General features: G+C 38.2%; 2 protein-coding genes across 2 annotated transcripts; one reads left to right on the top strand and one right to left on the bottom strand.

The window, feature by feature from the left end:
• LOC106883783 (elongation factor Ts, mitochondrial) lies at positions 1–4471 on the top strand. Its single transcript, XM_014934925.2, has 6 exons — positions 1–100; positions 1385–1607; positions 2432–2560; positions 2886–2993; positions 3257–3434; positions 3701–4471. Exons 2-6 carry the CDS (start codon positions 1413–1415, stop codon positions 4066–4068), a joined length of 978 nt encoding a protein of 325 aa, XP_014790411.1. The 5' UTR covers positions 1–100; positions 1385–1412; the 3' UTR covers positions 4069–4471.
• A 403-nt stretch (positions 4472–4874) lies between these two features.
• On the bottom strand, positions 4875–14246 carry LOC106883798 (beclin-1). Its single transcript, XM_014934938.2, has 13 exons — positions 14187–14246; positions 13142–13235; positions 12563–12625; positions 11962–12035; positions 10959–11156; positions 10558–10620; positions 10041–10124; positions 9301–9361; positions 8809–8897; positions 8174–8284; positions 7596–7638; positions 7336–7439; positions 4875–6739 (listed from the first exon to the last, which is right to left on the bottom strand). Exons 1-13 carry the CDS (start codon positions 14237–14239, stop codon positions 6634–6636), a joined length of 1143 nt encoding a protein of 380 aa, XP_014790424.1. The 5' UTR covers positions 14240–14246; the 3' UTR covers positions 4875–6633.
• Positions 14247–14788: the final 542 nt, after the last annotated feature.

Below are 14788 nucleotides of genomic sequence, written 5' to 3'. Positions count from 1 at the left end.
GACAGAGAGTGTAAAATTAAGGGAGATAACTGTATTTAATCTCCTGACTGGGCCACGCACCGGGTCATCCATCGACGGTCCTGGTCGAATCTTCTAACAGGTTTGTTCTGGCAATTTTGTCTCCACGTACATACATAACTTGTGAAGAATGGTTTGCATGTCACACGATGTCGCTGTTCGTCTGTCTCTTGTAGAACAATCTTAAAAAAAATACTCGTTGCTTTATCAATTTATACGTGCAATGGTCTTCTTTATACTTACATCGCTAATGTCCTTGAGCACGAACGGGCGAGGTGTGCCGCCTTATTATCTCTAGACTTGGTTGTAATAGCAGTTAAAATTTTGCTAATCACACTGTCTTAAAGAAAAATGCATTGAATAATAATACAGCCCTACATATGCTATGCATGAAAGAAAATAAGACGAGATGGTGATCGGTGGAACGACGTCGATCATAGACCCTTTCGCTCTGGGTTGACCCGGGGCTAAATAGCGGCATCGTATATCACCAACTAGGAAGCCTTTATGTGGTCTCTCGACTTTGTAGAACTAGCAGCCAAACCTTCCTCGAATCACATCACACTGTCTTAAAAAAAGGAAAGAATACGTTGTGTTATGTAGTCCTAGATAACCCTAAAATGACGGAACGACCATGGCTGGAATGTCTTTGACCGATAGGGCTTGCTGGATAAGGACCGACTGTGGGTTTAGTAACAATAACAGAATCCCTTAATAAGAAATACATGAATGTCGCGACGTTCTTTTTGCTATTTTTTCCACCACTAGGAAATTTTCTGGTTTCTTCATGTTGCCAGTATAACATCAGTATCTGACCCTCGAGCGCCTCTAACAGTCACGACTCTTCGGGTCAGATTGACACACACACACACACATAAAATATTTATTTTTTGTCTTTCACGACTTTACTACTGTGCTACAAATATTCACTATCAATTACATTAATTTAACTTTTGCAATAATCAAGTCGACTATAGTCGTTTTAGATAATCTGTATGTAGCTAACTGCTAGAGTGGGAAGAACGCCACTACACTTACATCAATATCCTTGAACATGAACCATCGAGAGTGCCTCTATATTGTCTATAGATTTGCTAGAAATAATAGCCAAATTTTCTTCAAATCACACCATCTTAAACAAAGAAAATCACATTGAATAGTATAACCCTTGATATACTACGGCCTCTTCTTGGGTCACTGTGTCTCCAGACCAATGTTCTAACTGGAACCCCTTTTCTAGGCCTTGATCAGAGGTTAAGCAAGTCAAATCTTGCTATTACTTTCTTGTCCTCCCTCATTCACCTCTCACCACATCGCTGCACTGTGTTTGTGATATTGAAGGAGTAAATTTTTGTTTCCTTGCCAGGTACTTTGTTGACTCACTTAAAGTGGAAATGCTTATAACAACAAGGACTTCATTAATGGCTAAAGCTGTGCAGCTGCTGTACCAAGGCCAATCATTCCATTCTTCTTGCCTGCGGGCAGCAAGTGTTGATAAGAAGCTTCTTAGTGCTCTACGGAAGAAAACTGGGTTTACATTTGTGAATTGCAAGAAAGCTTTGGAGAAATTTGGAAGTGATATCGAACAGGTAAGCTACCATTTAAATCTGTTTGATAGTCCAATGGTTAAAAAAAACTCACTTTGCAACCATGGAGTTTGGGGCTAAGTTCCACCTTAATTCTTTGACATTTAAACCAGCTGTTTCTGTCCAAAATATTCTTCCTGCATTATGCTCAAACAGTTTGGATCCAGTCTCTCACACCTACCCTATAAATGTTTAAAAAATATCCTATCACATCATTGAAGTCTCAAAGCTATGAGATAATCCATGATTAATTCAAAACAATGTGAATTAATAAGGATTACATTTGATAGAATAATCTGAACATTAAAGGGTTGAATAAGAAAATGACAGTAAATAATGTATTTCTAGATATACCATTAAAATGTTGGAGTGGTTGCTGTTGGAGTAGTTTTGATCATAATACAAAAGTCACATGATGCAGTTTGACAAGGAAAATCAGTTAACAGCACCATATGCAGGTCCTTTCCAATTCCTTTCATGCACGGACGAATTTTTCACTACAGACCTTAATGGTCATGAAGACACTCTTTATTACTGTCGTATGTTTTTGAAACTAGAGTTAATATGAAGATCTATAAATTTATGCAACAAACTGAAATAAGGATCCTTATGAAATGTGAAATTTCCACAAGTCCTTCCACAAGTTATCTAATAATTGTTTATACGGCTGGAATGACTTTTATCTGGCTTACAGATAATATTTGGACATTATATATTGTAGGATGAAGTGTTTTTCTTGAAGATGAATCTCTCTCCTACTTTCTCATGTTCGCTACTAAACCATATAGTGATAACTGGAATAATACTGGCCCTTTTTTTCTCTCCAGGCAGAATCATGGTTGAAAGAACAAGCTCAGAAGGAAGGTTGGCAGAAAGCTTTGAAACTTCAAGGGCGGCAGATGTCTCAGGGTCTTGTCGCAGTGATGCTACGAGAGAATTCTGCTACCATGATAGAGGTACCATTTCCTGTTTTACAAGTATTTCATTTAAACTTCTTTGTTAACAAGACCTGAGGTAAACTTTATTGCTATAATTTTCGATGGAAGAGTTATCCAACCCATGCCAGGCTCCAGTCTATTTTGGCTTGGTTTCTACAGCTGAATGCCCTAAGGATGGCTAAGATGAAGTAGACTATTACTATAGTTTTTGATAGATGAGCTATGCTATATTTTTGTAGTTTTGATAGAGAAGGTCAAGGGTCATGTTGGATGGCTAAAATTGTTGATGGACGATGACTATGTGATAAGCAACATTATTACAGTTTTTTTTTCTTTTTTTCAGATGAATTGTGAAACTGATTTTGTTGCTCGTAATGAAAAGTTCCAAGAACTTGTCAAAAGTCTGTCAACATGTTGCCAAGACTATTTCAATGATTCTGCACAAAATAAGGTAAGTAGTGATCCTGGGAATATTTTAATTGACCAAAATTTCTATTACAATTCAAACAATTTCTTGTGATCTTTGTTTTTTTTTCACTCCATCTATCAATCTGTTTATTCATTCGCTCACATATTTAGTCATTCATTCAGTCATTTATTCATTCAGCCATTTATTCATTTTGTTATTCACTCGTTCATTCTGTAGTCAGTCATTCATTTATTTCTTCCTTCATTCACTCATTCAGTTATTCCTTCCTTCATTCATTCTTACAGATGTTACTGAATAAAGAACAGGTGAACCAAATTGTTCATGGATCAAACACTTTAGGGGACATGGTTGCTAAAGAGGTTGGTAACATCGGAGAAAACATGGCTCTCCGAAGAGCAGCTTACCTCCAGGCAGCATTATCACCATCCACCTGGATAGGGTCATACGTACACTCAACACAAGGTCAGTACTTGTTTTTTTAGCCCTAGGTCAGTCCTGATCCAACAAAGCTCTGATCAAATGTGTTCCAGTAGTGACTGTCATATTTCTTTTTCTTGATATATATCTCAAAGTAACGAGGGTTCATAGCCTAGTGGTTAAGGTGTTGCACTCCCGATCGCAGAATCATGGTTTGATTCCCAGACTGGCAGTGCATTGTGTGTGTGAGAGAGAGAGAGAGAGAGAGAGATATGTGTTTTGCTTTCTTACCGTTATTTCCTCTGTTTCAGGTTTAGCTAAAGTAACGGACTGCGCTGTTGGTAAATTTGCTGCCATCGTTACAATTAAACCAACGTCAGATGAAGTGCCTGAGCAGAATGTGGTAGAAGCAGGGCAGCGTTTGGCGCAACACATTGTTGGTATGAACCCTGCCAAGGTTGGAAATCCCGATTGCGACGAACCACACGCAGATAAGGACCAAGAAAATGTTCTGATCTTCCAGGAGTTCCTGCTCGACAGTAGCAAGACTGTCGGACAATACTTGTCAGATATGTCGATAACAGTTCAGGACTTTGTTCGCTTTGAGTGTGGTGAGGTTCTTGCTGAAGAGGAGAGCAACAAGGAGAATGTGGCCACTGCTGCTGCCAGTAATGGTTAATAGGGTGTTTTAGGATAGAAGTTACACCCTCTATCCATGTATGTGTGTACATATGTATGTATGTGTGTGTGTTTATCAGGCATGGGCAACCATTTTCAAGAAGTGGGCTGTGTGAGATGTGACTCATCAAGTGAGTCACATTACTAAAAAAACTGAAAGTAATTTTTTATTAAGTGTGCCATTCAGCAAGTGATGCAGGCTGCGTGTGGCCCGCAGGCTGCAGGTCGATCCATGATGGCTTTCTGTGTATAATTTTTGCAAGGTAATGGTTAACAGTTATTTCGAAGTTTTGGCTGATGTAGCCTTCATCAGACAGGCTGATGGAGGCCACACAGCCAACACTTCAAAGTAACTATCAGCCTTTTCCTTGTAAAACTGAAATAAATATTCTATTCCATTGAAAGGCTTTGACTGATTCTTCAATTTAATGTCTGGCTATTTCATATATAAAGGCTAAAGACCCTCTCTCCAGTCATGAATGACCATGAGATTGCATTGCACCTAGAAAATTCCCCTTCAAGGCACATGTCCGGGCAAGGTTGTTTATGGAAGACCAGCAGTCGCCCATGCATAACAGCCTCCTCTCTCCACACCACTGTCCAATGTTATCCAAGGGAAAGGCAAAGGGGTCTTTTATACATGTGGAGCAATGTGTAATGAAGTGTCTTGCCCAAGGACATAATGCACCATCCAGTCTAGGAATTGAAGCCAAAATCTTATGGTCGTAAGAATAATATCTTAACCATTTGGTTATATGCTTTCATGTGTAGAAAATAAATATAAATGAAAAAAAAATAAAAAGAAAATTCAGCCAAGAATTTATTTTAATTTAGATTGAATAACTGAAAAAAAAAATATAATATATACAGACATGCATTCATACATTCACGTATGTGCTCTGAAATGGATAATATATATATATACATGCACACATATGTTCATGCATACACGCATGCAGTCACACATATACAAACTGATATATATACTCATACATTTACACACCCGCACAATAAATAAAAGGGATATGAATTAACTCTTCCCAAGTCCAGAACAGTAATAATAATAATAATAATAATTTTTCCTCTCTACTGTAGGCACAAGGTCTGACATTTTGGGGATGGGGAACAGTTGATTAAATCGACCCCCGGTGCTCAATTAGTATTTATTTTATTGATTCAGAAGAAGCAGTCTACCTTGGTGTATTGGAGCTCAAAATGCAAAACCAGAAGAAATACCACTAAGTGTTTGGTCTAACATGCGCCTAAATAATAATAATGCTTTCTATTAAAGGCACAAAGCCTGAAATTTTGGGGGAGAGGGGACTAGTTGATTATATTGACCCCAGTGTTTCACTGGTACTTAGTTTATCAACCCTGAAAGGATAAAAGGCAAAGTTGACCTCAACAGAATTTGAACTCAGAACATAGACACAGATGAAATGGCGCTAAGCATTTTGCCTGGCATGCTAATGATTCTGCCAGCTTGCTGTCTTAATAATAATATTATCTTTAACTGGTTTCGGTCATTAGACTGTGGCTATGCTGGAGTAGTGCTTTGAAAAAGTTCTAATCAAATTAATTGACCCTAGTACATATATCTGTGTTGTTGTTGTTATGTTAGTTAACAACAACAAAACTAAAGTGTCGTCAAGTGTTTGGCCATACAGGAAGACTACTGCAACAACTGAACATGTTATGAAAAGAGTCCAAACAAGAGGGCATGGTATACTCAGCCATAGGAAAGACCGTTTAATGCTGGTATAGATTGGGTGTTTCGTATTAATTGCACTGGGGAGAAACAAAAATTAATAGTATTGAAAGAAAATCAGCTTAATGAGGTGAATTAAAAGTATTATTAACCCTTTAGCATTCAGATTACTCAGTCAAATGTATACATAATTTTGAATTAATTATGCATTATCTTGTGGCTTCAAGATTTCAGTGATGTGATTGTTTATTTTTACAATGACATTGTAGGGTAGGTGTGAAATGTTGGATCTGATGGCCAGTTTGAAAAATAAAAGAGGCAGATATATTGGCTGGATACGATCAGTTTAAATGCTAAAGGGTTAACCTTTATTTGATACCAACACTAGCTTGATACAGCCTTTGGTTCTACCATACGAAACCCACCATTTAATTAAATTACAGCATTCCTTTGTAATTGTATCTAAGAACATTTTGTAAAATTATGCTCCAAACACCAGTTTTAACCCTTTTGTTACCATATTAGTTAAAATCACAGTTTTTCTTTCAATTAATTTAAAAAATAATAAGGTATATAGTAAAATAACTCCATCGTTATTCAGCTGATCTTTGGAATAGAATATAAAAATGAAATTTCAATGGAAAGTTTTTAATTTCGTTCACTTTAAAACCCAGAGTCTATAACATTGAACCAGGAATGGTCTAGGGAGGTTTGGTATCAAAAGGGTTCTTCTTAATGACAGACTTAGTTATTTTTCCATGCTAAATCCCTCCAAATCTTCCTTATTTTCAACATCAACTGAAATACACAGAAGGAAGTGTATATCATCAGAAACAGGGTCAGGAAAATGATTGAAGATCACTTATTGGGGAACTGGGATGATACCCAGGCTAAACCCCAGCGTAAATTAGTCATCATATATTTCAGAGCTTTTGTCCATTGTTCTTCAGAATTGAACTGGATTCTACAAGAAAAAAGTAAAGAGAAGACAAAAAAGAAACTTTATTAATAAAATAAAAATTACCAGGAAAAAAAAACTGGTCAAAATAATTAAAATTTTTCATTAGGTTCTGAACCCATTATTATCAAAAGCTACAGATGGCAGCAGAATCCTGTATTCTTTCTCTTACTAAAAATTGAGTGTTTGCTAAGTTTCCCATGGGTTTGGCTGACACAGATACACCTGTATTCATCTATCTGTCCATTTTCTCTGCCCGCTATTCCTGGAGAGGATAACGAGGGTTGGGTCAACAGGTACCTTTCTCATGGGGTCCTATCAAAAGCAACCAGCATTACACTTTCCAGTTGGATTCCCAAGACTGACCAATGGAGACTATGGATATTTTCCAATCATCTTGTTCTTGTTCTACCCCTAGGTCTATGCAAGTACATCTCCGTAATTCCTAAATAATATTTAATTATAAAAATACTGTGGGATTCTTTTTTTATATACATTGAATGGCTACGGAGGACCAGAAGAGTAAAATACGAATCAAACTGGCAGAGAAAAAAATGGTTGAGAACCACATAAGACGGAGAGAGAGAATAGAAAATACTTACTTTATAGAATAGGAGGTATCTGTGTTTGCATCTTCTATACGTCCTTTCTCCATTTTGTATGGTAGACAGAAGTTGGAATCACCTTTCTCCACTTCTTTCTTGAACTGAATTAACAGAACAACATACACAGGCGTAAGAATAAAACGGCATAGTTACAGTGAACACACACACACACACTGGCAAGCCATGCACAGACACATAGATACACATTGTGTCCACAACAATAAAAGATACACACAGACACACACAGGTAAACTCACCTCTTGTAAGCAGTCCAAAAAGGCTACCATTGCATGATCAAACCTGCAAAAAAATGCAGCAATAATCTGGTTTATACAGGGAAGCAAAATTAGAAATGGCAATTAAATTCTAATGCTGATGTTTTGGGGAAATTGATGAACACCACACAGTCTCATCTCATGTGTACCTCTTCTGCCAATCTAGTCTGGTCAGTGATCGACTTCACTGTCTTGACATCTTGACCAATGACCTTACACAGTTGGGACAGATTTATATAAGAACCAGTGGGTTCATAGTCAACTACAGAACTGTCACAAGTTCAATCTTCCTGCTAGAAATAGCAGCTAAACCACAAGCTCCTAGGAAATATAGGCCTAAATATTTGAAAAGATGGTCTTGGCTAGAATGCTTTTGATGACAGGGTCATGGTAGGAACGTGTTTGATTATAAATCCACTGGATCAGGGATGACCTAAGACTAAACAACAACAACAGTAATCTGCGTTTAATACCTGGCAGTCGTTAAGCTACTATAGTATTATGGAAGGAATGGAAATCAAAGAATAAATGTGGATAGATTAATTGCAAAACAAACTTACTTTGTGTCCCAGAAAAACCGGAATCCACCAGAACCATAAAGTGGCAACTCTTTACTTTTATCAGTTAACGACTCCAAGTAAGAATGGTTGCCGTAGGGAACCAGGCGGTATCTGAAATAGAATTATATGTAGTGTTAGAATGATGGCATAGACAAATCTCTCCCTCACTCATATATATATCATTATCATCATCATCATCCGTTTTCCATCCTGGCATGGGTTGGACAGTTTGTCTGAGGTCTGGAAAGCCAGTGGCTGCACCAGGCTCCAATCTGATCTGGCAGTGTTTCTACAGCTGGATGCCCTTCGTATATATGTATATATATATATATATATATATATGTGTGTGTGTGTAGAGTTCTATATTTGAGAGATAAGGAATTAAGGAAGGATAGGAAAATATTAGATTTATAAGCCCTAAAATTCACTCCATAATTGCCCACAGGCATATGGTGTAGTGGTTAAGATTGCGGGCTACTAACCCCAAGATTCCGAGTTCGATTCCAGGTAGTGACCTGAATAATAATAAGAAGAATGAGAACCCAGGTTCGAAATTCCCCTAGGATACCTGATGAAGGTTGGAGAGTACATCAGTTAAAGAATAAAATAAAAACTACAATACAATGAAAGCTTACTTTGTGAATTTAAGGTTCATCTTTTTGGCCAAAGCATGGAGGAGGAGAACAGTCTGACCCCAGGCAGCATTTATTTCATTCCAATCAACCTATATTTGGTGAGGAAACAACATTTATATAAGAAAGTGTGATGCAGGATGATGACAACGAGACATGGATGTTGAATATGGAGAATGAAGGATATTGAAGAGAGCTGTAGCTCGCTCCCTAAGTGACTAATTAACCTTTTTTGATACCAAGCCACTTGAGACCAATCCTGGTTCTATGATAGAAACTTCCTGTTGTAAAGTGAATGAAATTGAAACGATCAATCAAAGTTTCATGTTAATTTATGTTCCAAACATCAGCTTAGTAATGATAAAATTATTTCAGTGAATTCTTCATAATTTTAATAAATTATTGAAACAAAAAATGGTGTATTTCAACAGAAGTATGGTAACAAAAGGCTTGAACAGAGCAGTGGACACAATACATAGATATGGTTGGACTAACCTGAGCACTTGGAAGACGACCTAACCTGAAGTTGTTTATTGTCACAAACTGACCGTTGTGCCTGTAAAAGACAAAAGGATGGAAATAAAAAGAAAGAGGCCATGAAGAAGTTTTTATTTCGACATTTTTGTATGATGGCTTACTGGGGTCATTGTGCATAGGTAGTTGTTATTCAGTTACGGGTCACAGATTATGATAAAGGATGAGATTAAAAGGGTGAGGGTTATTAAATAGGGTCTTGTCTGAAATTAATATATTAAAAAAAGACTTAAACAAAATGACATTGAACAATTATACTCACGCACAAATATATATATATATATATACATATACACACACATCATCAACATTTAATGTCCATTTTCCAAGCAGGCATGTTGGGCTTCTTTCAGTTTCTGTCTACCAAATTCACTCACAAGGTTATGTATGTATGTCTCTCTGTGTTGACATTGCATGAAAGTTGTAAATTAGGGTCATTGTCATTTCCAATACTCTATGAAAACATGTCTGGCCATGTGGAAACTTTAGCTTGCTGAGAAGCAAGTATGGGTTGGTGACAGGAAGGGCATCCAGCTGCAGGAAAATCTGTTTCAATAAATCTATCTGACCCAGCCAGGGGTTATTTGGTATGACACCTGTATTTAGGGTGGTGAGTAGTACAAGGTACCAGGGGCAAGAGTTTGGGTGTCTAAAATGATAAACAACAACAACAACAACAGACCAATAGACCTTTCACTTACCATATATGGAATGTAGCATTGAAGACATTAATTTTGGTCAGTTTCTCTAGTTGACTCTGGGCATACTGCAGCTGTAAGGTGACACTGTGGGGTGACAAAAGACAGCAATTACGTCAGTGTTACTATGGTAATAAGTCTGTAAAGTGTTGCTATAGTAACTATATGACCAGTGTTTAGTGTTGATATAGTAAGTGTATAAACAGTGAGTGATCATCATCATCATCATCACAAAGTAAGTCTGTTAATGTTCCTAACACCACAAGGTGCCATAAGGCTCAAAGAATCTTATCTTTCTCTCTTTTACTTGCTCCAGTCATTGGATGATGGTCATGCTGGAGCACTGCCTTGGAGAATTTTAGTAGAATGACCCCCCCCCCAGTAGATTTTTTTTTAAAGCTTGATATTTATTCTGTTGTCTGCATGGGTTTGATTGCTGTCGTATTTATACTGAAAGAATGGTTGGGTGTTTGTGTGTGGGTAGTTCCATTGGTCAAATCCAAACGACCAATCAACTCACCTTCTTTGATCATCTTGAAATTGATGAAGGTCTCGTTTACATTGGTTATACTCTTGCCAGTATCTGTAAATAGAGGAGTAGAGGAGAGTGTGAGTGGAGTATAGGAAAATGTGAGTCGAGTATAGGAAAGTCTGAGTGGAGTATAGGAAAGTCTGAGTGGAGTATAGGAAAGTGTGAGTGGAGTATAGGAGAGTGTGAGTGGAGTATAGGAGAGTGTGAGTGGAGTATAGGAGAGTGTGAGTGGAGTATAAGAAAGTATGAGTGGTGTATAGGAAAGTATGAGTGGAGTATAGGAGAGTGTGAGTGGAGTATAGGAAAGTATAAGTGGAGTATAAGTCAAGGAGATCTCTCGCTAGTATTTTGTTGCAACACAAATAATACAATGAAAAACAGTTCCATACTTTTCTTCTTCAACTTCCAGTTGTTTTGCAGTTTCCTTCTCCTTTTCAATCAGTTTCGCCATCTCCGAACGTTCCGTCTCCACCTTCTCCAGCTGTTCCCTCAACAACGTCTCCTCCTTTTCCAGCCGCTTCAGCTCATTGTCCAAAGTCTCCAGGTTCTCCTTCTCTTCGGAGTTGTCCAGGTTTAAGAGGAAATCTCTGAAAGAAAGAAACAAACATACAACATCAGTGGAGAAGTAACTAAGATCTTCAAGAAAGTGACATAGGTTTGTAAAATTTTAACATGGGGTGCAGGAGTGGCCGCATGGTAAGAAGTCTGATTCCCAACAACATGGTTCTGGGTTCAGTTCTACTGTGTGACACATTACAGTCTTCTACTGTAGCCCCAGGAAGAATAAAACATTGTGAGTGGATTTAATAGACAGAAACTGAAAGAAGCCTGTTGTGCATGTGTGTGTGTATGTGTATGTATGTATGTATGTATGTATGTATGTATGTAAACACATGTGGATCATTGGAGATTTTTTTCCCTCCATCTTCCTTTTCTCTTGGACTTTCCTCTGTCTCCTGCTTCTAGAGAAGAGCTTTGCTTGAAAAGTAAAACTACCTTTCTTTTCTTCCCTGAGCTTCTGCTAATACTTTGCATGTACCACATCCTCGTGTTGTTTTTTCTGGTGTTTTCCCTCGTTTTTTTTTGGGATTAACTATATATATATATATTGCTTTTGTATTTTTGATGTAGGTAAGGCTACGGGGTTAAAAAAGCTTGCTATTCAACCATATGGTCTCAGGTTCAATATCACGGCATGGCACCTTGGGTATGTCTTCTATTATAGCCCCAGGTTGACCAAAGCCTAATAGGTGGATTTGGTAAATGGAAACTGAATGAAGCTTGTCATGTGTGAGAGAGATAGAGTGTGTGTGTGTGTGTGTGCATCTACCTTTGTCTAGACATCATGTGATTAAAACTACATCAGTGATAAAAATGATCAGATGGACTTACTTGTATTGTTTACATTCCTCCTCTGTAAAATAGAGTTGACGGTCAAGTTGGTCAAGAAGTGTGTCTGTACATTCCTGAAGAATGGAAAAAACAAATAAAGAAGAAATTTAGAAAAAAATAAAAATAAAACAATTCTTTCTGATTTGACAAGATGAATACAACACTGAAAGCCACTGGAATTGAACCTAAATCGTTTGAAACACAAACCTGAGACTGTACCAAGTGGTGGTGTTCCATGCAAGTATGGGGGAGAGGTCTGTGCTTGCCCTCTGACCCATGCAAGCATGGAAAAGTGAATGTGAATTGATGATGATGATTTGGTCCTTCTGGTTTCACCATCATCATCATCATCATTTAATGTCAGTTTCCCATATTGGCAGGGGTTCTCAACCATTTTTTATCTATAGACCCCTTTGATTACTATTTTATTCTGGCCAGGCCCTATATCCAGTTGTTCAGTTAATGTCTCTTATTAAAAGGGGTGAAGTAGACAGCCCTATGTCCTAATTTGAATTCTCGACTGAATGTGTCCAGCTATCAAGTTTACTGGTTTCCATGAAAGGTCTAAGACAAGAGAGCAAGAGGAAAAGAAAGTCATTACCTCACAGAGGGGGTGGTCCACTTCTGACTGACCAGACATGATGTCAAAAAGATATCCTGTGGCCTGGAATGGAGAAGAAAACACTGTGGTGGTTAGTGAGGAGAGGGAGAGAGAGAGAGAGTGGAGAGTGAAGAGAGAGAGAGAGAGAGAAACAATAGAGTCCGTTTGTCTTAAAAGTTGTAGGAACAGAGATACATACTAACACATATATATCGAGAGAGAGGAGGGGAAGAGAGAAGGGAAGGGTGAGGGAGAAGAGAGAGAAAATAAGGGAAAAAGAGAGAATGGGAGAGAGAGAGAAAAGGGAGAGAGAAGAGGAGAATGAGAAGAAAAGAGAAGGGATGGAGAAGAGAAGGGTGAAAGAGAAGGAGGGAGAGAGAGACGAGAAGGGAGAAAGAGAGAGTGAAGATAGAGTAGGTATGTTATAAAGTAATATTGTTGAAGGAAAGAGAGTGAGACATGAGACGGAACAAGAATATCTTTAAATCTTAAACTGAGGCTGAAGGAGAGAAAGAGAGAGAGAGAGAGAGAGAGAGAGAGAGAGAGTTTGTAGATAAGATAAAAGTAAAGATGTCTTACTTTAAGTCTTAAACTGAGGTTCTCCATCACCCCTAATCCTGTCTCACCAAGTAAAGTAAAATCTGAGCTGAGCTCATCATCCATGTCAAAGTCTCTGGAAGGAAGATAATGGTATTGTGCATCAGTATGGAGCAGTCAAGTGTGTGTGTGTGTGTGTGTGTGTGTGTGTGGTCGGGATGACAAAGGACTGAGATACTTGGTGCCTTGCCGTAACCAAGAAGACCCAGAATTCACAGCAGAAATGTTAAGACCGATCCTTCTGGTTGTGTAAAGCACCCAGCACACTCTGTAGAGTGGTTGGCATTAGGAAGGGAATCCAGCCATAGAAACCATGCCAAATCAGATAGGAGTCTGGTGCAGCTCCCCCAGCTCTGGATGCACCATCCAACCCATGCCAGCATGGACAATGGATGTTAAATGAGGATATACATATATACATACATATATATATATATATATATATATATATACACACACACACACATATTCATATATACAATTTTATATGCTTTATCTTGTTTCAGTCATTAGACTGTGGCCATGCTGGGGCACCACCTTGAAGAACTTTTACTTGAATGAACCAGCCTCCAGTACTTTTTTTTTTAAAAGCCTGGTACTTATTTTATCAATCGCTTTTGCTGAATTTCTATGTTATGGGGATGTAAACACACCAACATCGGTTATACTTGTGTATGGATTTGGTTGACAGAAACTGAAAGAAGCCCATTGTGTGTGTGTGTGTGTGTGTGTGTGTGTGTTGCAAAGAGGACCTCCACACGTGTGTGTTTGTGTTTGTCTCCCCTACCACTTACAACCATTGTCGGCTTGTTTGTTTGACTAAACCCTTCAATGTGGTGCCCCAGCATGGCCGCAGTCCAGTGAGTGAAATATGTAAAAGATAAAAGACACAAGAACATTGTAAAACATAAAGATGCGATTGATTAGTCTGGGAAATTATATTTTAATTAACATCTCATCTCAGTTACTTGGATCTTTAAGCCTCTCCTCATCTCGGTTCCACACAAACAAGAAATGTTAGACTTACCCTTGAGGCCCGATATATCGCCGGACAGTGTAAGGCTGAGGGGTGAAATCCATATCCTGAGAAGTTGAAAAAAATAAACAGAAACATTAAGATTAACAGAAACAAACACATGAATGAATATGCATATCATCATCATAATTTTACACCTGTATTCCATGTTGGAAATGGGTTGCATATTTCAACAGGATCTAAAAGGCCAGAGAACCATGTCCTTAGTATCTTTTTACAGCTGCATGCTTTTCCTAACACCAACTACTTTACAGATTGAGCTGGGAATATTTTTTGCCATGATGGGCAGTGAGCTGGCAGAATTGTTAGCACACCGGGTGAAATACCTAGCGGTATTTCGCCTGCTGTTACGTCCTGAGTTCAAATTCTGCCGAGATCAACTTTGCCTTTCATCCTTTCGGGGTCGATTAAACAAGTACCAGTTATGCACTGGGTCGGTGTAATCAACTTAATCCTAGGAAGGGCATCCAGCTGTAGAAAACCATGCCAAATCAGACTGGAGTCTAGTGCAGCCTTCCAACTTACCAGCCCCAGTCAAACCATCAAACCCATGCCAGCATGGACAATGGATGTTAAATGATGATGATGATATA

Source organism: Octopus bimaculoides, chromosome 22 (genome assembly GCF_001194135.2).
Source record: "Octopus bimaculoides isolate UCB-OBI-ISO-001 chromosome 22, ASM119413v2, whole genome shotgun sequence".
NCBI lineage: Eukaryota > Metazoa > Mollusca > Cephalopoda > Octopoda > Octopodidae > Octopus > Octopus bimaculoides.
Note: the sequence above shows the minus strand (reverse complement) of the source record. Positions and strands in the feature narration are given on the sequence as shown.